This window comes from Schistocerca cancellata, chromosome 1 (assembly GCF_023864275.1).
Source record: "Schistocerca cancellata isolate TAMUIC-IGC-003103 chromosome 1, iqSchCanc2.1, whole genome shotgun sequence".
Taxonomy (NCBI): domain Eukaryota; kingdom Metazoa; phylum Arthropoda; class Insecta; order Orthoptera; family Acrididae; genus Schistocerca; species Schistocerca cancellata.
Genome location: NC_064626.1, coordinates 784,657,120 through 784,684,787, shown reverse-complemented (window position 1 = coordinate 784,684,787; position 27,668 = coordinate 784,657,120). Strand labels below are relative to the sequence as shown.

The 27,668-nt window shown below is 42.9% G+C and overlaps 2 protein-coding genes across 2 annotated transcripts in view; both read right to left on the bottom strand.

Moving 5' to 3' along the window:
* The window catches only part of LOC126103249 (otoferlin-like), a 159,481-nt gene extending 141,271 nt beyond the window's left edge, over positions 1–18,210 (bottom strand). Inside the window, exons 1-2 of the mRNA XM_049912330.1 lie at positions 18,166–18,210; positions 11,470–11,631 (exon numbers count right to left, since the gene is read on the bottom strand). Of these exons, the coding sequence (XP_049768287.1) occupies positions 11,470–11,631; positions 18,166–18,210 (207 nt within the window). The remainder of the gene's footprint in view (positions 1–11,469; positions 11,632–18,165) is intronic.
* A 7,443-nt stretch (positions 18,211–25,653) lies between these two features.
* Positions 25,654–27,668, bottom strand: part of LOC126103083 (otoferlin-like) — a 189,455-nt gene continuing 187,440 nt past the window's right edge. The window contains exon 14 of the mRNA XM_049912329.1: positions 25,654–25,812. Within this exon, the coding sequence (XP_049768286.1) occupies positions 25,654–25,812 (159 nt within the window). The remainder of the gene's footprint in view (positions 25,813–27,668) is intronic.

The following is a 27,668-nucleotide window of genomic DNA, read 5'->3' as shown; positions in this document are numbered from 1 at the left end:
CAGCGCTCGGCGGGCCCGGAGGGTGGCCCATGTAAGTGCTGGCCAAGCGTTAAGCCAGGGCCGCACAAACACGGAAAACCGCACGCGTGCAAAGCGAGGTGCAGCGAGTGCCTGCACAGTGCATCGGTTCAATTCGGCATACTTCGTCTCAACTCGGCTTGCTAGGTGAGGCCGATGCTGTGCGCTGCCGAATGCGCTGCCAGACGGCTTAGCCAACATTGGAATACGTAACCGTAAGACAATTACCGGAATAATGGAACCATCTGCTCCAAAAAAAGGGGAAAATTGCCGAAAGTCAATTTAAACCGGAATGGGAACTCTCCTACTTTTTTATGCGTTGTGGCGATAAAGCCAAATGTCTAATTACGTGTGTCAGAAAATCGTCTATTGAAAGGCACTACAGCAAATTGCATTCAGAAAAGTGTAGTGATATAACAGAGGATGCCAGAGAGGAAGAATTACGGAAGTTACAAACTCTTGCAGAAGAGAATTCTGTATCTACAAACGAGGTTTGTTGCAAGTACTTTAGCAAGTATATTTTGGTTAAAGATCATGCGAAACGAAATAACATTTGTTTAGATTCCTTAGTTTTCGTTTACGCATAAATTATTTCTAACATATCTTTTTTTCTCTACTTTAGGGTGAAGAAGATGAGGGGTGTTGCTAAAGGACTCTCAGAGCTAGTTACAAAGTTGCTCTACGTTTAGCAAGAGCTGGGAGGCCATTTATGGACGGGCCATTAATAAAAATATGTTGGACGTAGTAGAGACAATGAATCCCACATTAGCTCCCGCGTACAGCAGAATACCACTTTCCAGAATGACAATACATCGGAGAATCAACGACATTGCTGAGAATTTGCATGAAGAACTGGCAGCCAAAATTGAAAACTTCCTAGCGTACTCCATCGCACTTGATGAGTCCACGCATATTATCGACACGGCTCAGTTAGCAATATTTTTGCGTGGCGTGGACGACGACCTACATGTAACGGAAGAGCTCCTGGATATGATTTCGTTGAACGACACTGTTACAGGGGCGGATATTTTAGCAGCTGTTGAAATGGCAGCTGAAGGAATAGGACTCCCTTGGGAAAAGCTGTTTTCCGTAACCACAGACGGGGCACCAGCAATGTGCGGTAAAACAAAAGGGTTTATTGCCCTACTGCGGAAAAAACTTAACATGCCGAATTTACCTTCCGTTCATTGGTTTGCACACCGAGAGGCTCTTTGTGCGAAAGTTATCGGTCTGCAAGATGTGATGAAGGTAGTGGTCCGTATCGTGAACTACATTCGTTCTCATGGACTCACTCATCGTCAGTTCAAAGAATTTTTGATTTCCTTTGAAGAGGAGTATCCAGATATTCCCTACCACGCTGAGGTGCGCTGGCTGAGCAATGGGAAAGTGATTTCCCGAATTTTTTGACTACGCCACACTGTGGCTCAGTTTTTGGACAGCAAAGGACGTCCGGAGCCACTTTTTCACGACCCTGAATGGGTAGCTGATTTAGGATTTTTAGCAAACATTATGGCTTTCCTAAATGATTTAAGTCTGAAACTCCAAAAAGAAAACAATCTCATCAACGATATGATCAGCAAAATAAACGCTTTCTAGTATAAACTGAAGCTCCTTAAAAACAACCTTTCAGAGAAAAATACACAACACTTTCCTGAATTAGGTAAGCGAGATATAAATTGTACCTTTATTAAAACAGCCTGATTTTTATAACCGCTCCAATCAAAACGGTACTATGTTTTTGTTTGACAGCATCTGTGCAGGAAGGAGCGCGCTTTGAAAAATATGTCGAAGTGCTACAATCCCTTGAAAATGCGTTTAACGACCGATTCCAGGTAATGTGCCGGTATATGACATACAGCTAAATAAAGGAGATTGCGTTACATCTGCAAGTGTAACATTACATTAAAACCAATAGTGCACATTATATGTTTATTAAAATCTATTGCATTTTAGTACTTCGAAACAACGGCTTACATTACTTTGATTTATTAACATTGGCTTTGTTATTGTTTCAGGAAATTACCTACCTGCAGCCAATTCTCGATGTTTTTGTGAAGCCTTTTTCGATGGATATTGAAAGTGCGCCTTCAGATTTACATTTCGAACTAACTAATTTGCAAAGCGATGTTCACCGAAAGGATGTGTTTTAGAATACAAAAGGTTTGCTCCAATTCTACCATAATTTGCCGAAGGAAGAATTTCCCAAGTTACACAGAGAAGTAGCGATGATTATTTCTATGTTTGGTTCCACTCGTGTATGTGAAAGGTTTTTTTCTGTTTTGTCTTGTACAAAAACTAGATTGGGTGCGAGTATTTCTAATTGTAATTTAAAAATTTCTCTCAGAATTGCTGTCAGCCAATCTCTTGCTCCAGATCTTAGTAGAATAATTGCAAATAAAATAAAGAGCACATAGGAAGATACATTTGTGTTGAAATCAAATTTAAAATTGTTACCATTACAGTTATTATATAAATCTCTTTTGTACCGGTACACCGAACTAAGCTCTCCACCTAGTGTACATTAGTATTTGGCAATGACGAAGACAACAGGGTAAAAGCTTTGAAACAGGCCGAGACAGGCGGCGCGAGCGACACAAGCTAAGAAAGTGAGAGGCAGCGCTGTTGCGCAAAGCCGAGGAGTGTGGGGTCTGCACAGTCGTCAACATAGCGCAGCCGTCTTCTGCACTCTGCACTGTGCGATGCACCGGTGCATGCACCTTGTGCGGCCCTGCTCTATATACTCCTTCCACCTTTCTGCCTTCCCTTCTTTGCTTAGAACTGGGTTGCCATCTGAGCTCTTGATATTCATACAAGTGGTTCTCTTCTCTCCAAAGGTCTCTTTAATTTTCCTGTAGGCAGTATCTATCTTACCCCTAGTGAGACAAGCCTCTACATCCTTACATTTATCCTCCAGCCATCCCTGCTTAGCCATTTTGCACTTCCTGTCGATCTCATTTTTGAGACGTTTGTATTCCTTTTTGCCTGCTTCATTTACTGCATTTTTATATTTTCTCCTTTCATCCATTAAATTCAATATTTCTTCTGTTACCCAAGGATTTCTATTAGCCCTCGTCTTTTTACCTACTTGATCCTCTGCTGCCTTCACTACTTCATCCCTCAGAGCTACCCATTCTTCTTCTACTGTATTTCTTTCCCCCATTCCTGTCAATTGTTCCCTTATGCTCTCCCTGAAACTCTCTACAACCTCTGGTTCTTTCAGTTTATCCAGGTCCCATCTCCTTAAATTCCCACCTTTTTGCAGTTTCTTCAGTTTCAATCTGCAGTTCATAACCAATAGATTGTGGTCAGAATCCACATCTGCCCCAGGAAATGTCTTACAATTTAAAACCTGGTTCCTAAATCTCTGTCTTACCATTATATAATCTATCTGATACCTTTTAGTATCTCCAGGATTCTTCCAGGTATACAACCTTCTTTTATGATTCTTGAACCAAGTGTTGGCTATGATTAAGTTATGCTCTGTGCAAAATTCTACAAGGCGGCTTCCTCTTTCATTCCTTCCCCCCAATCCATATTCACCTACTATGTTTCCTTCTCTCCCTTTTCCTACTGACGAATTCCAGTCACCCATGACTATTAAATTTTCGTCTCCCTTCACTACCTGAATAATTTCTTTTATCTCGTCATACATTTCATCTATTTCTTCATCATCTGCAGAGCTAGTTGGCATATAAACTTGTACTACTGTAGTAGTCATGGGCTTTGTGTCTATCTTGGCCACAATAATGCGTTCACTATGCTGTTTGTAGTAGCTAACCCGCACTCCTATTTTTTTATTCATTATTAAACCTACTCCTGCATTACCCCTATTTGATTTTGTATTTATAACCCTGTAATCACCTGACCAAAAGTCTTGTTCCTCCTGCCACCGAACTTCACTAATTCCCACTATATCTAGCTTTAACCTATCCATTTCCCTTTTTAAATTTTCTAACCTACCTGCCCGATTCTACATCTACATCTACATTTATACTCCGCAAGCCACCCAACGGTGTGTGGCGGAGGGCACTTTACGTGCCACTGTCATTATCTCCCTTTCCTGTTCCAGTCGCGTATGGTTCGCGGGAAGAACGACTGTCTGAAAGCCTCTGTGCGCGCTCTAATCTCTCTAATTTTACATTCGTGATCTCCTCGGGAGGTATAAGTAGGGGGAAGCAATATATTCGATACCTCATCCAGAAACGCACCCTCTCGAAACCTGGCGAGCAAGCTACACCGCGATGCAGAGCGCCTCTCTTGCAGAGTCTGCCACTTGAGTTTGTTAAACATCTCCGTAACGCTATCACGGTTACCAAATAACCCTGTGACGAAACGCGCCGCTCTTCTTTGGATCTTCTCTATCTCCTCCGTCAACCCGATCTGGTACGGATCCCACACTGATGAGCAATACTCAAGTATAGGTCGAACGAGTGTTTTGTAAGCCACCTCCTTTGTTGATGGACTACATTTTCTAAGGACTCTCCCAATGAATCTCAACCTGGTACCCGCCTTACCAACAATTAATTTTATATGATCATTCCACTTCAAATCGTTCCGCACGCATACTCCCAGATATTTTACAGAAGTAACTGCTACCAGTGTTTGTTCCGCTATCATATAATCATACAATAAAGGATCCTTCTTTCTATGTATTCGCAATACATTACATTTGTCTATGTTAAGGGTCAGTTGCCACTCCCTGCACCAAGTGCCTATCCGCTGCAGATCTTCCTGCATTTCGCTACAATTTTCTAATGCTGCAACTTCTCTGTATACTACAGCATCATCCGCGAAAAGCCGCATGGAACTTCCGACACTATCTACTAGGTCATTTATATATATTGTGAAAAGCAATGGTCCCATAACACTCCCCTGTGGCACGCCAGAGGTTACTTTAACGTCTGTAGATGTCTCTCCATTGAGAACAACATGCTGTGTTCTGTTTGCTAAAAACTCTTCAATCCAGCCACACAGCTGGTCTGATATTCCGTAGGCTCTTACTTTGTTTATCAGACGACAGTGCGGAACTGTATCGAACGCCTTCCGGAAGTCAAGGAAAATGGCATCTACCTGGGAGCCTGTATCTAATATTTTCTGGGTTTCATGAACAAATAATGCGAGTTGGGTTTCACACGATCGCTGTTTCCGGAATCCATGTTGATTCCTACATAGTAGATTCTGAGTTTCCAAAAACGACATGATACTCGAGCAAAAGACATGTTCTAAAATTCTACAACAGATCGACGTCAGAGAGATAGGTCTATAGTTTTGCGCATCTGCTCGACGACCCTTCTTGAAGACTGGGACTACCTGTGCTCTTTTCCAATCATTTGGAACCTTCTGTTCCTCTAGAGACTTGCGGTACACGGCTGTTAGAAGGGGGGCAAGTTCTTTCGCGTACTCTGTGTAGAATCGAATTGGTATCCCGTCAGGTCCAGTGGACTTTCCTCTGTTGAGTGATTCCAGTTGCTTTTCTATTCCTTGGACACTTATTTCAATGTCAGCCATTTTTTCGTTGGTGCGAGGATTTAGAGAAGGAACTGCAGTGCGGTCTTCCTCTGTGAAACAGCTTTGAAAAAAGGTGTTTAGTATTTCAGCTTTACGCTTGTCATCCTCTGTTTCAATGCCATCATCATCCCAGAGTGTCTGGACATGATGTTTCGAGCCACTTACTGATTTAACGTAAGACCAGAACTTCCTAGGATTTTCTGTCAAGTCGGTACCTAGTATTTTACTTTCGAATTCACTGAACGCTTCACGCATAGCCCTCCTTACGCTAACTTTGACATCGTTTAGCTTCTGTTTGTCTGAGAGGTTTTGGCTGCGTTTAAACTTGGAGTGAAGCTCTCTTTGCCTTCGCAGTAGTTTCCTAACTTTGTTGTTGTACCACGGTGGGTTTTTCCCGTCCCTCACAGTTTTGCTCGGCACGTACCTGTCTAAAACGCATTTAACGGTTGCCTTGAACTTTTTCCATAAACACTCAACATTGTCAGTGTCGGAACAGAAATTTTCGTTTTGATCTGTTAGGTAGTCTGAAATCTGCCTTCTATTACTCTTGCTAAACAGATAAACCTTCCTCCCTTTTTTTATATTCCTATTAACTTCCATATTCAGGGATGCTGCAACGGCCTTATGATCACTGATTCCCTGTTCTGCACTTACAGAGTCGAAAAGTTCGGGTCTGTTTGTTATCAGTAGGTCCAAGATGTTATCTCCACGAGTCGGTTCTCTGTTTAATTGCTCGAGGTAATTTTCGGATAGTGCACTCAGTATAATGTCACTCGATGCTCTGTCCCTACCACCCGTCCTAAACATCTGAGTGTCCCAGTCTATATCTGGTAAATTGAAATCTCCACCTAAGACCATAACATGCTGAGAAAATTTATGTGAAATGTATTCCAAATTTTCTCTCAGTTGTTCTGCCACTAATGCTGCTGAGTCGGGGGGTCGGTAAAAGGAGCCAATTATTAACCTTGCTCGGTTGTTGAGTGTAACCTCCACCCATAATAATTCACAGGAACTATCCACTTCTACTTCACTACAGGATAAACTACTACTAACAGCGACGAACACTCCGCCACCGGTTGCATGCAATCTATCCTTTCTAAACACCGTCTGTGCCTTTGTAAAAATTTCGGCAGAATTTATCTCTGGCTTCAGCCAGCTTTCTGTACCTATAACGATTTCAGCTTCGGTGCTTTCTATCAGCGCTTGAAGTTCCGGTACTTTACCAACGCAGCTTCGACAGTTTACAATTACAATACCGATTGCTGCTTGGTCCCCGCATGTCCTGACTTTGCCCCGCACCCGTTGAGGCTGTTGCCCTTTCTGCACTTGCCCGAGGCCATCTAACCTAAAAAACCGCCCAGCCCACGCCACACAACCCCTGCTACCCGTGTAGCCGCTTGTTGCGTGTAGTGGACTCCTGACCTATCCAGCGGAACCCGAAACCCCACCACCCTATGGCGCAAGTCGAGGAATCTGCAGCCCACATGGTCGCAGAACCGTCTCAACCTCTGATTCAGACCCTCCACTCGGCTCTGTACCAAAGGTCCGCAGTCAGTCCTGTCGACGATGCTGCAGATGGTGAGCTCTGCTTTCATCCCGCTAGCGAGACTGGCAGTCTTCACCAAATCAGATAGCCGCCGGAAGCCAGAGAGGATTTCCTCCGATCCATAGCGACACACATCATTGGTGCCGACATGAGCGACCACCTGCAGATGGGTGCACCCTGTACCCTTCATGGCATCCGGAAGGACCCTTTCCACATCTGGAATGACTCCCCCCGGTATGCACACGGAGTGCACTTTGGTTTTCTTCCCCTCCCTTGCTGCCATATCCCTAAGGGGCCCCATTACGCGCCTGACGTTGGAGCTCCCAACTACCAGTAAGCCCACCCTCTGCGACTGCCCGGATCTTGCAGACTGAGGGGCAACCTCTGGAACAGGACAAGCAGCCATGTCAGGCTGAAGATCAGTATCAGCCTGAGACAGAGCCTGAAACCGGTTCGTCAGACAAACTGGAGAGGCCTTCCGTTCAGCCCTCCGGAATGTCTTTCGCCCCCTGCCACACCTTGAGACAACCTCCCACTCTACCACAGGTGAGGGATCAGCCTCAATGCGGGCAGTATCCCGGGCAACCACAGTCGTAGTCCGATCGGGGGATGCGTGGGACGAGCTGGCCGTCCCCGACAAACCCCCATCCGGACCCCCACAGTGATGCCCATTGGCAACAGCCTCAAGCTGTGTGACCGAAGCCAACACTGCCTGAAGCTGGGAGCGAAGGGATGCCAACTCAGCCTGCATCCGAACACAGCAGTTGCAGTCCCTATCCATGCTAAAAACTGTGCAAAGAACGTATGAACTAATCTACAGAGAGCGCAAACAAAACGACACAAAATTGAAGCGGTTATTAAAATACAAGATTGCCTAGTAAATGCAGTAATGCTGCCACTTGTGCACTGCTGACACACTGCTCGGCGGCGGAAGGAGACTACGCGATTTAACACTATTCGAGTACTAAAACGTGATGCTACAACTCTCAAATACTATAATACCCCCGAAATTTATGAATTAAACAATGCAAGTACCAAAAACACGCAAAGAAATTAAGAATTAAACTATGTAACAAATGAGTGAGCTAGGAGTATACGACTTGCTGCTGCAGCTGCTTATCCAACGGCGGCAGGGAGCACACTGACTGTGACCAACCGACACTGGCCGTTCAAAACAAAAACAGTTGACAGACGACTACGCGAATTTACACTATTCAGGTACTAAAACGCGATGCTACAACTCTCAAATACTATAATACGCCCGAAATTTATGAATTAAACAATGCAAGTACCAAAAACACGCAAAGAAATTAAGAATTAAACTATGTAACAAATGAGTGAGCTAGGAGTATACGACTTGCTGCTGCAGCTGCTTATCCAACGGCGGCAGGGATCTGACATTCCACGCTCCGATCCGTAGAACGCCAGTTTTCTTTCTCCTGATAACGACGTCCTCCTGAGTAGTCCCCGCCCGGAGATCCGAATGGGGGACTATTTTACCTCCGGAATATTTTACCCAAGAGGACGCCATCATCATTTAATCATACAGTAGAGCTGCATGTCCTCGGAAAAAATTACGGCTGTAGTTTCCCCTTGCTTTCAGCCGTTCGCAGTACCAGCACAGCAAGGTCGTTTTGGTTAATGTTACAAGGCCAGATCAGTCAATCATCCAGACTGTTGCCCCTGCAACTACTGAAAAGGCTGCTGCCCCTCTTCAGGAACCACATGTTTGTCTGGCCTCTCAACAGATACCCCTCTGTTGTGGTTGCACCTACGGTACGGCCATCTGTATCGCTGAGGCACGCAAGCCTCCCCACCAACGGCAAGGTCCATGGTTATGGGGGGGTATTTATGACTGTGGGTGTTATTTTCAGCTTCAGGTACACTTTTACTAAATCTGTTAATGCAACATTTCTCCTTATCTTTAGGGAGCAATTAGAAATATTGTGTATATACCTAGAAGGAAGTCCTCCACAGTACAGTGCATTGTGTGCACTAAAAAACTTTTTACGGTGAAACCACTGGCATTTCTAATGTTTTGCGATGTTTTGACATTTCTGTAGATTTTCACAGCCTTGTATCTCAGTAGATGTTCCAAATTTTCCTACATGTTCTGTACGAAACATGAAGAAAATTTAACCCTGTTCAAAACTGATACTGATATTTTTTGCCTAAAATGCACCTGAAGCGAGCTACTCAGAAAAGACTGAAGTAAGTGTCATTTCTTAGCGAATTTTTTTTTCAAGCTGGTGGATAGCACTTGTGTGGGGGAGAAGGTTTAAAACTTGAATTTTTTGTGAGAAGGATAATACATACGACATACATGAAGATCAAAATCACTCCATTTTTTGCAATCAAGCCCCTTCTTCAGAGTTGTCTCTACTGGGCTGAGAGACTTGTGTTCTGCAGAAGTGGACATTTACTGCCTTGAGGAGAGAGCGGAGGGTGGAGGCAGAGGTCTTGAATGCTGGAGGCGACAAAACCCCCTTAGTGTGGACCGAGCAGACAGGAGGTTGCTATCTGGTGAACCAAAAAATTTCAGACTATCGTAAATGAAGAAATAACATCGGGAGCGGAACAAGGCGAAAGATATCCCTTTTAGTGCGAAGGAAAGAGCGGGATCTGCTGCGGTCGCAGGTTCGAATCCTGCCTCGGGCATGGATGTGTGTGATGTCCTTAGGTTAGTTAGGTTTAAGTAGTTCTAAGTTCTAGGGGACTGATGACCACAGATGTTAAGTCCCATAGTGCTCAGAGCCATTTGAACCATTTTGAAAGAGCGGGATCACAAATGATGGTTACGAGTTGAATTTTCTCATGGGAAGCACCACTGCACCCATCCTGATGAAAAGCAAAGATGAGTTTCTGATTGGTGGAGTGCTAAAGATGTAGGAAGGGCAATGGGAACTTCCAGAAAATCTTGTAAAAGGAGTACTAGCTTCAGGTGACTGGCTGGCAGATTCGTGGTCCATTTAGCGGCAGGTAATGTTTTTGTAATGGCCGCTGGAAATCATCGCCTGAGGGCAAATGTAAACGCAGGGTGTTCAGGAGGAAGTGGGGTGTGGCATAGATGCACTTCCCTCTGGGGCTCGATTGAGGGCACTTCCCTGCCACGATGAGTCGAGGGATCGACCTAGAGATTTCACTGGCGAGAGAAACAAAGGTGAATCAGGCGATTACATTTTACAAAATGTTGCTTTAGACACTGAGAGCGCGTGAATTCGCGTCTATGTGGCAGAGTTTTTATTCAGTTTACCCGGGTGACGATTCTTTAGCTCTGTATGGAGTCTGACACACTGAAATGCTTCTTAACGGGAGAATACTTGAGTGGAATTTCTCTTGCTAGTCAGCAAACGTAAATCTTGAATCGTAATTTCAGCACTAGGACATTGTATCCAATGTGTAGGCAGAGACTTGCAGGCACGCCAGGTACGTCAACTGCACAGTGGCCAGTGCCCCAGTGAGCAGTTCATCGGTGCAGTACAGTTTCTTTCTGTACTTCACTGTGTGATATGCACACTCTGGCTTGCCATATAGCAAAACACTCACCGTTAAATGTGTTGAGTTCCATTTGCTGGTCCACTGAGCGCTGTCAGAAAATACCAGCCAGGAGGCTTCTCTCCGGTAACCAGTATCATCCTACTTGTGTTTGACTAATAAAGGGGAGGAGGAGAGAGGAGAGAAGATGAGGTTTGGTCTAAAGAAGGTCAAACAAACGTTGCGCCAATCTGAAAATTACATTTGGGGTAGACTCTGACATTGTGTGCTTCATATTTATACAATTCTTCGGTCTGTATATGTTTTCTGAAAATAGTTGTGATTCATTCTAGCAGCATTCCGATAGGAATGATGAGTATGATAAGCTAAACTGAACTGTAGAAAACTAAAACACGATACTTACGGAAATCCCTAGGTATAAGTTGTTAACGGCAGGGTCATCTTAATCATCAGAATTCCACTGTGGAGACAATATTAGGAAATCAGATATACACACGCTATATGTTAGAAACACCACGGGGGTTTGTAACGGTCTTATCATACTTCCTTGTGGTACTCCGGATATTATGATATTATGTTTACGTCTGTTGATTTAAGAGCGATGTGTTGAGTTCTGTCTGTAAGGAAGCCCCGTGTCCAGTCGCAAATCTGGCCCGATACTCGGTAAGTTCGTTGTTTTTTCTTTTTTTTTTTTTTTGCTCTAAATGGCAGTGCGGGGAAGTGTGTCAAATGCCAGGCCATCTTCTACAGCGCTAAGGACCTCATGAAGGAGCAGAGCGAGCTCAGTTGCGCAAAATCTCTGTTTGCGGAATCGGTGTAGATTTTTACAGTTGTAGGTGCAGTCCGATCGCCTGACGTTTGATTAGCCACGGCTGTACTTGTAGGTGCAGTGCTCGGCTCACCTGCAGCACCTCTGCAGAGAAGAGCAGGTCTCCGGCGTGCAGCTGTGCGCGGTGCAGCGGTAGCCAACGCAGCGGAGGCGGCCGGTGGGGCTCGCCCTGCAGTCGCACCGCCGCTGACGTCAGCGCGCGGCCCACCAATTCCTCGCGTCGCTGCCCCACCACCTGGCAACGCAACCAGGCAGGCACCGTCTCACCTCTTCACCGCAGCAAGCCTCACACGTTCAACAGTTGACTTTCAGGATATTTACTGTAAGAATGTGCCAGGGCAAGATGAGAACTAGAACTGTTGATATTTTTAAAAATACCGGTAATCCGATATATCGATATTTATAATAATACTATTATCGACGCTCGATATACACAAAAACGCATTGATGTATCGAAGAAAACATATCGACGTACCAGCCTATAAAAATTTCGGCTGCACATTGTAAACAAATTGCCAGTTTTAGAGATGTATATTTAAGTACTAATTTATTATTTATTAGATATTCTGTACTTCAACAAGCTAGGAGCCTGCCTATCCCCCTTAGAGCAAGAACTGAAAGGAAAACGATACACATTCACGCTTGGCGATAACCACTTTGCTAACAATGGTAACTGCAAGTAAGTGGTGCAATAAAAGATGTCCTTCGTTTGGTTTCGTCAAATATTGGATCTGTCTGGAACTCTTAATGATGACTTCCTTTTTTTTTTCGCCAGAGACCTAGCAGCCGTAATGTCGAAATTGCGGGGTGAAGTTAAAGGTTTCAGTTTCTGTTGGCAGCGCCGAGCACCGATTACATCAGCTTTTCCCCTCACACGTCGCTACTGACCGCAAAGCCCAATACTGTCATATAGATTTTTGTTCATCATTTTCATCAACTGTTTTAGAAGAATGCTGATATGAAGAAATAGGACACTTTTTTAACGCAACGGTTTTGCTATTTCTTCACATCAGGAATCTTTTTATTTCATTCACACCGCCACCCCGAGTACACTGGCCTTCTTCTTTGTGCCACCTATACTTGCTTCACACAGTCATAAAGTAGTAAGACTCCTTCACACGGTGAAAGTAAAATTATGTTCTACTACAATTTCAAAAGATCAGTTTCAAATATTACCGAAAAGGACGAAAAAAATATAAAATAAAAATATCGACGCTCGATATTGCCATTTCGATATCGATATATCTTTATACTGTACAATTAAAAAAAGTTCAAATGTGTGTGAAATTTCATGGGACTTAACTGCTAAGGTCATCAGTCCCTAAGCTTACACACTAATTAACCTAAATTATCCTAAGGACAATCACACACACCCATGCCCGAGGGAGGACTCGAACCTCCGCCAGGAACTGTAGAAAAAATATAGACTATACAGATATCGAGAATTTTAGGAGGAACGTCGATGTATGGTTATATCGATATTTTACCAAGAGTGCTAGTGAGAACTACAGCGTAACTAAATATCAAGACAGTTCACCATGTCTCCTACCGCTCATTTTGCTGCTAATCATAGGTCTTATGTATTCTACGAGCATAATGTTAAATATTTAGTAAGATTATTGTCTATATTGGTTATGATTTTGTAAAGTTGGAATTGTGTATTTAAGAGGTTAGCATGCATCCGTTTCATGTCGTGAGCGCGCATTAACACTACGACGGCAGTATTTTCCGCGCAGCCACCTGACTGCTATTGTCCACCAAGCGAAATTCACCGCGCGGTAGAAGCTCATGTCGGCCCTTGTTGACCGCTGATAGTCAACGCCCATGTTACGGTAAACTACGTCCTAATAAAACACTCCGTTGAATATGAGAAGAGATTCTATTATCAATCAAGAATATTAAAGTGAATGTCTGTGTGGAAGTAGCACACGGAATTTGCATCTGATTTCCTCAGCAGAATCTGCAATTCACTACAAAACAGTCTAGATCGCAAGGCACGTATACTATTATTGTTGTTGTTGTTGTTGTGGTCTTCAGTCCAGAGACTGGTTTGATGCAGCTCTCCATGCTACTCTATCCTCTGCAAGCTTCTTCATCTACCAGTACCTACTGCAGCCTACATCCTTCTGAATCTGGTTAGTGTATTCATCTCTTGGTCTCCGTCTACGATTTTTACCCTCCACGCTGCCCTCCAATGCTAAATTTGTGATCCCTTGATGCCTCAGAACATGTCCTACCAACCGATCCCTTCTTCTAGTCAAGTTGTGCCGCAAATTTCTCTTCTCACCAATTCTATTCAATACCTCCTCATTAGTTATGTGATCTACCCATCTAATCTTCAGTATTCTTCTGTAGCACCACATTTCGAAAGCTTCCCTTCTCTTCTCGTCTAAACTATTTATCGTCCATGTTTCACTTCCATACGTGGCTACACTCCATGCAAATACTTTCAGAAACGACTTCCTGACACTTAAATCTATACTCGATGTTAACAAGTATTATTATTATTAATTATTATCATGTAATGATGAAAACCGATCACCTTGTCATTAACGTGCCTTACGATCTACACTGTTTTATAATTAATTTCAAATACTGCATTGTTATCGCTGACTTTCTCCAGCAATGTTTTTAAAAATAATTTTTCATAGGAGGAGATTGATATTTTTGATGATTGAGTTTCGTTGAGAATACTGGAATTATTGAAGCCTGAAGTGAACGAGTAATCGATATTTAAAGGCAAGAGCGGAGATAGTACCCCGAATGCCAACTTCTGAAAAGCCACGGGACTTTTATGAAGCTGGTGCTATGCAAATGATTGAATTTTTGCCTCTTTCTACTTCCGAGCTTGTAGAAAGTTAATTGAACCAATTCATTGAAGTAGTTCAGATTCGTTATAGCATCCATCTGGAAGGGAAGTCTGAAACCGTCAAGCTGACTTATTATAAGTACCAGTTTTTGACAACTGGCTGTTAGATACGACGGCTGCTGAGGTTGTCTGTTTATATAACAACATCGAAAACGGGATTTGGGGGGTGGGGGGTGTGTCACGAAATTACTCCGCTAGGTACAGAGACGGTGAGTTTTTATATCATCATTAAGAACTTGAGCTGCGGGATAGTTATGTTTATATATTTAGTTCAACTGGATAAATTAGAACGCCGTCATAATGTTCATTCTTTTGGATGGTTTATCACCATCTAAAATTTATACAAAGTTGGCGAAAGCTCGTAAAGAGCATGATCCCTCATTTTTGACAGTTACGAAACCAGTGGCTGAATTTATTGATAAGTGACTTTCTCATCCACGTAAATAACGGACGAAAACATCGAGAGCCGGCCGGAGTGACCGTGCGGTTCTGGGCGCTACAGTCTGGAGCCGAGCGGCCGCTACGGTCGCAGGTTCGAATCCTGCCTCGGGCATGGATGTGTGTGATGTCCTTAGGTTAGTTAGGTTTAATTAGTTCTAAGTTCTAGGCGACTGATGACCTCAGCAGTTGAGTCGCATAGTGCTCAGAGCCATTTGAACCATTTTGAAAACATCGAGACTGTGTACAATATCAGACTCGACGTTGGGTCATGGAGGACATGTGATACAGTTGAGTGCATATGCACATCAGAGGAAACAGTACTGTAATTTTACGTGAAAAATTAGCTAAAAGATAATATGTGCAAGTGTGTAGCATTTATTCAATTCTGATAAAAAGTAACTGCGACATCTAATTTTTCTGCAATACTTGAACCACTTTAAAAACGAGTCAACTAATTTTGTATGTCATCTGTTCATTGTAAATGAAACATGGGCTCATCACGTTACGCCAGAAACGAAACCGTAGACAAAGTGCCGATTTCATCTCTTGGAAACAGTGACGCCAGTACTTTCTCGATTAGCAAATTGATTCTCCTCCTAGCAGTTACCTGCAAATAGCACAATAAGAACTATTGCAAAGTACACATGTCTTCTGGACCGAACGGTTAGAAAAATACTTAAGAAGACGCCTGGACTTGTAAATCGGACTTCCAATATTCACGGGACAATGCATCTGTCCACAAAGGTGCTCAAAACGAATTTGTGGCTGAATGGCGTTTTGCGTCGGATGGAAAGGTTATGGTAGTCTTATATCTTCCAAATTATCACTTTAAGAATATGGAATGTGTTTTACTCTCTCAAAAACATTGGAACAAGTCCACCGGCTTTGAATGTAAATACCTCAGAAACCTATTTTTGGCATCAAGAATTATAGAGAGCGTTTTTTAACTCTCATGACACACACTGCTGACTTGTAGTGGAAAGTAAAATTCTTATCCGGAAATATTCCTTTTTCTTGCTTCATGAACAAAGGAGCCGTATAACGTGTGCAACGCTCTCCTCTTTGCTGGATGAAAGAGCCTGTTGATTTACTTTGATTCTTATAATCACTAAAAATGTAAACAGCTGACCTGCTTTACGTAAAGCTGCTGCGGTAGAGGAAATATTCCTTTTTCTTGCTTCATGAACAAAGGAGCCGTATAGCGTGTGCAACGCTCTCCTCTTTGCTGGATGAAAGAGCCTTTTGATTTACTTTGATTCTTATAATCACTACAAATGTAAACAGCTGAACTGCTTTACGTAAAGCTGCTGCGGTAGAGGAACAATGAGCGGTACAGAAACGATGAGAGTATATGACACGTTAATACTGCTGTTTCGCGCCTCTTACGATTACATATTATTACAACATTAGTAAGTAAACAAATACATGTAATTAATGATCGTCCTGTTGTTTTGTGAAAGCTTTATCCGTTGCCACGACATAAGAAATATGGTTCAGAAGACAATACTCGTAAAAAAACCTATACCGGATCAGTTGTTGCCCCAGTAAACAAAAAGCTACATCGGCTGCCAAGCTGTCGCGGTGTAATGTCAAAATTATGCTAGAGTAAATGCTGGGAACCAGAACGTAAAATTCTCCAACCATAGCACAAAAAGGTGAATATGTCCCGGGCAGAGTTATGGATGTAAAAGACAGGAACTAGCTTTTCGACTTATCTGGGAGCTTCAAAAACATTTAAATCAAAACATCTTGACATATTCGTATTGCTTTACGAGTTAAACCTACTTTCCCAGAACGGTGAGCTCCTTAGCTACAAATTGTTGGCACATCTGCATCATGCTAAAGTCCCTCATCCTGTGTCCAAAACCCTTAAGATTCGATAGTCATCTTATATAATATTATGGCTGAAGAACAAACATGTAATAGCAAAAAAAAATTTTCTGGGGGATATAATTTCGGAAGGTGGATTCGTTCCTGAGGGGGAGGGGGAGACGGCGCTGAAATAATATTTTTTATTTCTGGGTGGGGGAGGGAGTTCATTTTTTTCCGGCAGGGATCATTTCTCCCTTAAACCCACCCCCTACAAATAGACACAAATGTATGTGCTTCTGGAGAGTGGGATTCATCTATAAAAGGAAGTATCCGAGAGTGGAGATGCATCTATAACAGGAAGTTCCCCAGAATGGGGGATGCATACACCCTAAACTTTAATGACGCGCTGTGTCATAGCGCACGACATGACAAATGCCATGTAGGATGACATGTGTCGACATGATATAACGTATCACATTACTTTAATTGACACGATGCATTATGACATGAATACTAATACTAACAAGTAAAAAAGCGAGAATACGTCAAAATGTTTTAATTTAAATGCCTTCGGAGCTGACAGATAAGTCGAAAAGCTAGTTCCCTACTTTTACATTCTGAATTCTGTCGCCGGCCGCGGTGGTCTAGCGGTTCTAGGTGCTCAGTCCGAAACAGCGCGACTGCTACGGTCGCAGGTTCGAAACCTGCCTCGGGCATGGATGTGCGTGATGTTCTTAGTTTAGTTAGGTTTAAGTAGTTCTAAGTTCTAGGGGACTGACGACCACAGATGTTAAGTCCCATAGTGCTCAGAGCCATTTGAACCATTTAATTCTGTCCAAGACATATTAGTCTTTTTTTGTGCTGTGACAGGAGCATTTTTCGTTTTCGTTATAATAAAAGCCAATGACATGTGCTGTTCAGACTTTCCCGACATAATAACTGGTTCAGTGGTTCACGGGAATCGCGTCGGATATTGTTGTGTCAGTTGCACAATATTTCAATGAGACAGCTGCTCCTCATCTTCAGGTGTTTACTGACGTGTTGCTGTGCTGACTACTAGAAATGCGTAAGCGCCAAGGAATGGCCATATAACGTCATCCTAGCGGACGTCGACATCCAGAGCACCACGCCGAAGAAACGAGCAACGGTCTACTCATGCGCGAAGCGGGAAAAACGCGGCTGCAAGTCGCGGCCCAACGCGCGCGACCAGATTGTTGGCGCCCAGACTGTTTTCTGACTTCGATTCCCCGTTACTCATACTTATTTTGACTGCTTCCTCAATTATGGAGTCACAATACTTGGAGGTGGACTAAAGGATCTTTGTCTTTCCGTATTAATGCTATGTCCTGTGTCAAGACAGTGTTCAGAAATAGCAGGCTCTTCTGGCTGACCTAATTTGGTATGACGTCGATATTTTTCGTATCTATCTTTAACAGTGCGACTCGTCTGGCCAATGTTTGGTTTCCCACACTGGCGGCTGATTTTATATTTTCCTTGATTCCTTAGACCTAGGTTATCTTTAGTAGATCACAGAATCGTTTGCACTCGCGTTGGACGACGGAAGATATTTCTTGAATAGCCTGTCGACCTTAAGGGACACGCCATCAACATAAGACAGGAATATCATCTCCGTACAGTTCTTCGTACCTTCTGGCTGTTCTTGACTTTTAGGGCGCGCAGGTTGAAATGCATTTCGAATCTCTTTCTCAGAGTAGCCGTTCTGGACAAACACAAAGCGAAGTTGGGTAAGGTCTCAAAGACTAAGAAAACCCTCTGAACGAGATGGGATGGATGATGGCAGCTCGTAGCTCGTAGACGAAGGTCAGAATGAGTCGGAACACGGTGATCCAAGGAAAAAGTTTCTTTTCTATGGACCACGATATCCAAGAACGGGAGGTCAACATTTTTCTCCACTTCTGGTGAAACAGTTACGCGGATGGAAAGAGTTATGGTGTTCCAGAAGTGAAGGAAGCCTTACTGTCCTATGCGACCATACCACAAAGGTGGCGTCCAAATATCTCCAGAAATATTAAGGTTTCAAAGCCCCCGATTTTGTCCTCCAAGTCTTCCATAGAAAGTTTAGCTACTAGGGAGACAAAGGGCTGCCCGTAGCAACCCCATCAGTTTTCTTCAAAATATTGTACGTTAAATAAAAATTAAGTGGAGGTCAAGTGTACGTTTGAAAAGATGTATACAGGCGCCGACTCCATGGGGCTTCACGGGGCCCGAGCCCCCTCAAAAATTCGCATGTGTGGGCGAAGCCCCCCCCTCCCCCCAATAATTTAATAAAGTTATTAGTTATATTATGCTTTGTAAAATCACAAAATTATGTTGGAATTTTTTTATTTTCCTTGTTTGACGATCGTTGCCTTTTAAAATAAATTCATTAATGAGTTAAAACAAATAATTATTACGGTAGTAAGCAGGTTAACTGAAAACGAGTGATGTGAACCATGATACTGTTACGGTGCTGTGGGCACACTTAGAATTTGTCTCGGTGCGCGAACCTTCAGGTAAAATCTGGCGTCGGCATGCCAGCGCTTCGGCCGTGGCGCCATCAAAAGGACTGGAACAGAAGTGCTTGGAACCCTCCACCTCGTGTCGCCTTGACGCTTCGAGACATTATGACGCCGCGGCTATATAAAGCCCACTCTGCTGTCGCAGTCATTCAGTGTGGATAGTTTCGTTCAGTGCATGCTGCAGACATGTTTAGTGTTCCGACTTTCATGTCTAGTGGATTATTTTATATGACTATATTTTATTCGTTTACTTTAGTCTCTTACTGTATTGTGAATTAAGTATGCAATGGATAAATTTGTCACCAAAAAGGCGAGCTTGGAAGTTGATGATACTGCAAGTCAACCTTCAACAATTATTGAATCATCAATTGCTTCGTCGTCTTCAGGCGAGAACTGTTCACTGCCGAAACATGAACAATCCGGCAACGGAATATCTTTTCAGAAGCCTTGGTTGATCAAATATACATGGCTAGAATATGAAGCATCTACCAAAAAAGTTTTTTGCAAAACTGGCAAAGAGGCAGATGCTAAAGTCTATTACAATTTTCTTAAAAAAAAATAAGAAGTTGCATTTAATTCCGTAGGGTTTTCTAACTGGAAAAAGGTCTCAGAAAAATTTCGTCTTCGTGAAAATACGTTTACGCATAAAGAAGGTGTTCTGAAACTAAATTTTATCACTAACCGAAGTGTGGCCTCCCAATTGAAAGCAATTTCTATGCCGACAAGTACTAGTAATTAGAGGGCACGAAGATGTAAATTCAATTTTGTTTCAATTGTTGGAACTCCGCAAGAATGGCATAGCTCAGTTTAAAGATTGGTTAGGGCGTTTGGGGTATAAGTGGACGTCCCACGATATTCAAAACGAGATCATTGATCTACTAGGAAAGTCTGTGTTGAGAGAGGTATTGGCTTCAATCAAGAAGACTGAACATTTTTCTATTATGGATGACGAAACAAGTGATTCTTTGATCACGGACAAGTGTCATTTTGTATTTGTATTGTCGATGATCAATGAAGACTTTATTGGCTTATACGAGACTCCTAAAACTGAATCAAAAACTCTGCTTGGTATTATAAAAGACGTTTTTGCTCGTCTTGGCTTGTCAATTGGTAAGTTAAGAGGACAGTTTTATGATGATGCCTGGAATATGAGAGGTAAGTTCAAAGGACTAAAACAGTTAGTTTTGGATATACAACCAAAAGCAAATTGTGTGCACTGCACTGCTCACAGTTTAGAATTGGCAGTTGTACACAGTCTCCGCCATCTTACCTCTATGAGGGATATTATGACTTTAGCCAAGGACTTAATAAACACTGTAAGCAATCCAACTAAAGGATGGGACTTTTCAGAAGCATTCGCTGTGAGAGCGCCAACGACCAAGCTGGTCTACGACCCCTTTGCCTGACTCGATGGACTACGCCAGCTTGTAGCATTTTGAGAATATTGATAAACTTTGAAGAACTTCTAGAGTTTTTTGAAACATTTTCTGCAGAGGTAGGTTACAAATGTGCAGGCCACCTTGAGTCAATGTTACAATTCAAGATTTATTTCTTTTTACGTCTTTATTACCATGCAATGAATCGAGTAGAGGATGTTAATGAAATAATTCAATGCCCTCATCTAAATGTTGCTGATCTGGAAAAAATATATGAGGGCTTGATTTATACACTGAATGGAAGGCCTGATATTTTTGAACACTTTTGGGAATTGTGTTTAAAAGAAAAATCTTCACAAGTTGATGATCCTTTACTTCTTCGGAATTGAAGTATATCAAAGAAGTATGAAAACAACGAAGCCTGCTCACCACACACTCTCAAAGCCCCAAAGGAATACTACAAAGCTATTTACATTGAAGTTTGTGAAATGGTGCAATCTTGCATTACTGAGTGGTTTGCTTCAACTGGACTCAAACGGGTCATTGCAGTTGAACAAGAGCGCTGCATATAGCAAACAGAGGTGAAACAAATTTGGAAAAATCAACTGCGTTTTTCAAAAATGACCTAGACATTAAGAGACTGCGCTTACACTTGAATATGTTAGCCGTAATAAAGTAAATTACACAAGTGCCTGCAGTTGGAGAAATGTTATGTGAAGTAGTGAAGTGCATTAAGCTTCTCCAAGTAGCAACAGCAACAGCAGAACGGTCATTTAGCGCCATTAGACATCTGAAGTCATACATCCGATCAACAATGGGACAGAAGCGATTGAACAACTTGGCTGTTCTTCATGCCCACCGAGATGTTTTGGAAAAATTGGATATCCGACCAGTCATCAACGAATTCATATTCAGTAATCCAATCAGGCGGTCGACATTTGCACCTTTCTAAAGACACTCTAGCCCTAATAATGGCATTTAGAACAATATTAAAAATCATTATAAAATAAAGAATTAAATACATACATAATGTTAAATTTTCAGTTTCGAAATATTAGTACTAGTTTAGTACTGTATTAGTTATTTTAAAATACTTAAATATTTTTAGGGTGTAAGACCCAATTAATACCCGCTATTTACATAAGTTTTGACCGAAAGTATTAGGCATACTGTATTAACTTCATTAACTGTATTAAAGCAATAACATTGAGATACAGTTTTTATTTAACGAACCCTGAGCCTTATTCAAAGTAATGTTAAATTATTTACTTTACTTCTTAATCAAAGTGCTGTTACTGTGCGGCAGCAATATTTTATGTTTTATTTTTTTATGATAGTTTAGGATTTATTTAAATATAATTTCAGTCTTTTCAGAGCTATACAGGGTTATTACAAATGATTGAAGCGATTTCACAGCTCTACAATAACTTTATTAATTGGGATATTTTCACAATGCTTTGCACACACATACAAAAACTCAAAAAGTTTTTTTAGGCATTCACAAATGTTCGATATGTGCCCCTTTAGTGATTCGGCAGACATCAAGCCGATAATCAAGTTCCTCCCACACTCGGCGCAGCATGTCCCCATCAATGAGTTCGAAAGCATAGTTGATGCGAGCTCGCAGTTCTGGCACGTTTCTTGGTAGAGGTTTAAACACTAAATCTTTCACATAACCCCACAGAAAGAAATCGCATGGGGTTAAGTCGGGAGAGCGTGGAGGCCATGACATGAATTGCTGATCATGATCTCCACCACGACCGATCCATCGGTTTTCCAATCTCCTGTTTAAGAAATGCCGAACATCATGATGGAAGTGCGGTGGAGCACCATCCTGTTGAAAGATGAAGTCGGCGCCGTCGGTCTCCAGTTGTGGCATGAGCCAATTTTCCGCGGGCTACGCGTGAAACTTGCCCGCACGCGTTCAACCGTTCTTCGCACACTGCAGGCCGACCCGTTGATTTCCACTTACAGAGGCATCCAGAAGCTTTAAACTGCGCATACCATCGCCGAATGGAGTTAGCAGTTGGTGGATCTTTGTTGAACTTCGTCCTGAAGTGTCGTTGCACTGTTATGACTGACTGATGTGAGTGCATTTCAAGCACGACATATGCTTTCTCGGCTCCTGTCGCCATTTTGTCTCACTGCGGTCTCGAGCGCTCTGGCGGCAGAAACCTGAAGTGCGGCTTCAGCCGAACAAAATTTTGTTTTTCTACGTATCTGTAGTGTGTCGTGACCATATGTCAATGAATGGAGCTACAGTGAATTTATGAAATCGCTTCAATTATTTGTAACAGCCCTGTATATTCATTGCTCTGTAATAGTCTCTGTAAATTAAATTAGCTTTTTACGAAAATACCTTGTGTGTTTATGTTTTGTTTCTTTTTTCAAAACCAAAAAATGTGTCAGGCTTGTCGAGTTTCCCGAAGCGTCGAGTTATCGAGAGTCCAGTTTTCGGGGTTCTAATGTTGATCATAGGACTCTAAAATGTTTAAAAAATCCTTAAAACTCACTATTTTTCATATAAAATTTAAAAGATTTCCCGGGGCAAGATCGCAAGTATGCCCTCTCCCCCCCCCCCCAATATTTTTTATAAGTCGGCGCCCCTGATGATGTAAGCTAAGACCCTATGAGTTCTAGTGACCCCATAAGAAGTACGGTACTCATTGTGAACAGAGAGACCACATAGAAATGCACTAACACGTAAGATGGTTCCCGCGTCGTGCTTGCAAAGACCGTGGCCTGTTTCTCCGTCAGGATGCGACGTCCGCTATGATTCGTCTACGATGCGTTACAGCATCACCCCTTGGCGCCCACCCTCCTCTAGCGAGCCAGCTCACATATTGGCAAGCCATTACAGCAACACGTCAGTGAGCACCTGAAAGCCCGTCCGGCTAGCCGCGTGGTCTTACGCTCTGCATCCCAAGCGGGAAGGCGTGCCAGTCCCCCAGCACGAATCCGCCCGGCGGATTCGTGTCGAGGTCAGGTGTGCCGTGGATGCATTTTCAGGCGGTTTTCCATCTACCTCGGCGAATTTGGGCTGGTTCCCCTTGTTCCGCCTCAGTTACACTGTATCGGTGATTGCTGGGCAAACATCGTTGCCACGTACGCATACATCATAATTATTCTACCACGCAAACATTTGGGGTTGCACTCGTCTGGTATCTGGTATGAGAAGTTCCCAGGGGGGTGGGGAGGGAAGGGGAGGGGGGGGGGGGGTTCCTATGGGGACTGAATCGCACAATAACCCTGGACTCGGTGTGGGGCCGCGGTGGGGTGGGTGGACTGCTGTGACCTGTGTGGGGCTGTGAACAACTGAGGGCTACGGCGGGACGAAGCCTCTCTGTTGTTTCTAGTTCCTGGCTTAATACAAACAACCATAGATACATACAAGCACCTGAAAATGATGAGCAGTTGTCTTGTTGAAATATTGTGCACCTTTCACAACATCATCCGGCGTCACACCCATGAAAAACTGAAGCAAGTCCAATCACTCTCCACATGCAGATGTGAGACATTAGAACACAGAATAGCTCATATTTATTCCTATATGACAAAGACAGATGATCTCCAAATAAAACATTTGTTAAAAACGATTCCTACTTGCTCCCTACAACCAGTTCACAAGATGCTTAATGAATATTTACAGATATCCTGTATATTTTTAATCGTTCTGTGACTAACACTTTGCCACTTACATAAGTTCTCAGCTTGCATTTGCAAGACACCCGCGTTCGATCCCTACTGGTGCCAAGGATTTTTTCTAGGTTGGAGAAATGGAATGAGCCCACTCAGACTCGCAAAACAACTTTTTTTCTTGTTGTGGAAATGTATATTAACTACGGGGTGATATGTCTGATAACTCATTTCTTTCCTGTATTGTACTTCATTGACGGCTTAGGCAGAGGGTGAAATATCAACCGGTCTACAGATTGGTCTAAACAATCTAACTTTGTTTTTCTCAGATAATCTGTTAAATAATCCATCTTCATGCTGCGGTATTAAACAATAAAACTTCAAGTGGCTGCATATTCACGGACATTCCCACTAAAATTGTTCAGCCAGTGCCAACTCAGAAAATTAAAATACTGTGGTGTCACCGCCAGACACCACACTTGCTAGGTGGTAGCTTTTAAATCGGCCGCGGTCCGCTAGTATACGACGGACCCGCGTGTCGCCACTGTCAGTAATTGCAGACCGAGCGCCGCCACACGGCAGGTCTAGAGACAGATCCTAGCACTCAGTCCAGTTGTACAGCCGACGTTGCTAGCCATGGTTCACTGACAACTACGCTCTCATTTGCCGAGACGATAGTTAGCATAGCCTTCAGCTACATTTGCTACGACCTAGCAAGGCGCCGTATTCAATTGATATTAAGATTCTGTTAATGTATCATCAAGAGCGATGTTCTACAAATGTGGATTAAAATTAAGTATTCAGAAGCTACGTACTTTTCTTTATAGCATTCATTACGTATCCTGTTTCAGACCTCACGCCAGCCTGCGTGAGTTTAAGCGCGTGCCTTTCGGCTTCCTCTCATTGTGTCTAGGCTGTCTTGTCTAGACACAACAAATACAACTAAAAATACTTGCATAAAACATATTCAGTGTGTATCATAAGTAATAGCGTCAACGCAAACAGTCGAAAGTACACGATAGCAGAAGCAAAAAGTCTCAGTAAATATAGGATCTAAACCGCGTATCTTAAGAGCTATCAACACTTCATAACCTTCGATACTGTGGAGCAAATCTTATCTACTGCAAGCTCTTTGCTTTCCATGGACCAAAAGGAGAAAAAATGTCTGTTGAACATGGGCTCAAAATTTCGTACCTTAAGAGCTACAATCACTTGTTCAGTAAAAGAAATATGTTTCACAGTAATGAAGATGAAGAAGTTCTCATAGCTCTTAAGGTTGGAGGCCATGGTTACTAGACTTTTTTTCTTGTTTTGCTCCATACTACCAGCTCTCAAAATATGGAAAGTAAAGAGCTTTCATAAGAAGAGATTTGTTTCACAGTATCGAAGATGAAGAAGTGCTAGTAGCTCATAAGGTATGCGTTTTAGAGCTCATGTGTACTGAGGGTTTTTTGCTTCTAGTATCGCCTTCATTCAATTGTACGCGTTTACGCTATTAATTACGATACACCCCGTATAATGTGACACTCTGGGGTTCATTGTGAAAGCAAGCGCTGCCTCTTTTGAAAATAACAACTTGATTAGGTTTATATCTTATCCCGAAATTAACCATGGAAATATCTTACACTTTTATCCAAATCGAACACTTCCACAATAATGAGGGATGGATGTTTCTTGATGAATTTTCCGGAAGAGCAGCATACGACCACATCCTGGAAGGGTAGCGTCTGGTCCCACACCGGGTCCAGTTTTCCAAACTGCACCTGGTTGTACAAGAACAATTTTAGATATCAAGAGCTCCAAAAATCAATCATAAAACAAGAGTAATATCAAAAGGCACAACAAGATGTAAGACTTGTTTCGAGTCCAGTGTACAGCTTTAATTTTGTGTATAGTATAAGACTTAGGTACAAAAAGAATAGTGTTTAGAAAAATCGACAATGGGCTTAGAAAACATTAAGAACTGATTTAAGAAGCCAGTCTCAAAAGACTTCCCTGCAAGGTCTTTAGTTGAATAATATGCTATTTATTGTGAGATACTGTGAGATATTTGCTCGTCTTGTTATACATTAGACTTTTGACAAGAATACAATCCGTTGAGGCCACGTAAATCTTGCTGATCGATAATTTTCAGACAGTAATACACACACCACATAAATACATGAAAGCACTAGTGAAGAAGCGATATGACTGCCAAAGATGAAAATCCATTCGCTTGAGGTTCCCGTTGCTATTCAAAGAGAAGTGGGAAATTTGAAAGTTTTTTGAATCCAGATGACATCCTCGATGGAGACTAACATCGCCACTGTGGAGTATGTCAGCAGTCGATATTTGTTGGATGTGTTCTTTTTTATTTCTCTTTCTTATAGCAAAGTATTAGAAATTGTAGTTGTTTGTGATTAAAGACTGGAATTATCAAGCTTTTCGCGATATTCTTGAATTGTGTTTGATTCCATATGCCATACTATAACCTCACAAAAAGCAACTCTCTACTACACTCCTGGAAATTGAAATAAGAACACCGTGAATTCATTGTCCCAGGAAGGGGAAACTTTATTGACACATTCCTGGGGTCAGATACATCACATGATCACACTGACAGAACCACAGGCACATAGACACAGGCAACAGAGCATGCACAATGTCGGCACTAGTACAGTGTATATCCACCTGTCGCAGCAATGCAGGCTGCTATTCTCCCATGGAGACGATCGTAGAGATGCTGGATGTAGTCCTGTTGGGGCGTGAGCGGAAGACGGCCTAACGGTGTGCGGGACCGTAGCCCAGCTTCATGGAGACGGTTGCGAATGGTCCTCGCCGATACCCCAGGAGCAACAGTGTCCCTAATTTGCTGGGAAGTGGCGGTGCGGTCCCCTACGGCACTGCGTAGGATCCTACGGTCTTGGCGTGCATCCGTGCGTCGCTGCGGTCCGGTCCCAGGTCGACGGGCACGTGCACCTTCCGCCGACCACTGGCGACAACATCCATGTACTGTGGAGACCTCACGCCCCACGTGTTGAGCAATTCGGCGGTACGTCCACCCGGCCTCCCGCATGCCCACTATACGCCCTCGCTCAAAGTCCGTCAACTGCACATACGGTTCACGTCCACGCTGTCGCGGCATGCTACCAGTGTTAAAGACTGCGATGGAGCTCCGTATGCCACGGCAAACTGGCTGACACTGACGGCGGCGGTGCACAAATGCTGCGCAGCTAGCGCCATTCGACGGCCAACACCGCGGTTCCTGGTGTGTCCGCTGTGCCGTGCGTGTGATCATTGCTTGTACAGCCCTCTCGCAGTGTCCGGAGCAAGTATGGTGGGTCTGACACACCGGTGTCAATGTGTTCTTTTTTCCATTTCCAGGAGTGTATTTCCTTAGTACATACATGGCAAATTCCTGAAGATGTGGAAATATCACTATAGTTAAAATTAAACGTGCTTCAAAAACCGAAATACCAGTAAATATATTCGTGACCGGTACGATGTTATCAATATCCTTCATCACTTCAGTATGTTAGTATTTTGTGTTTCAGGTTGAATCAAGGAACTCATAAGAATAGGTAAAGCAGTACAGGGTTATGGCGTAGGCAGTACAATGTACTACAAGCTATCGCCCTGG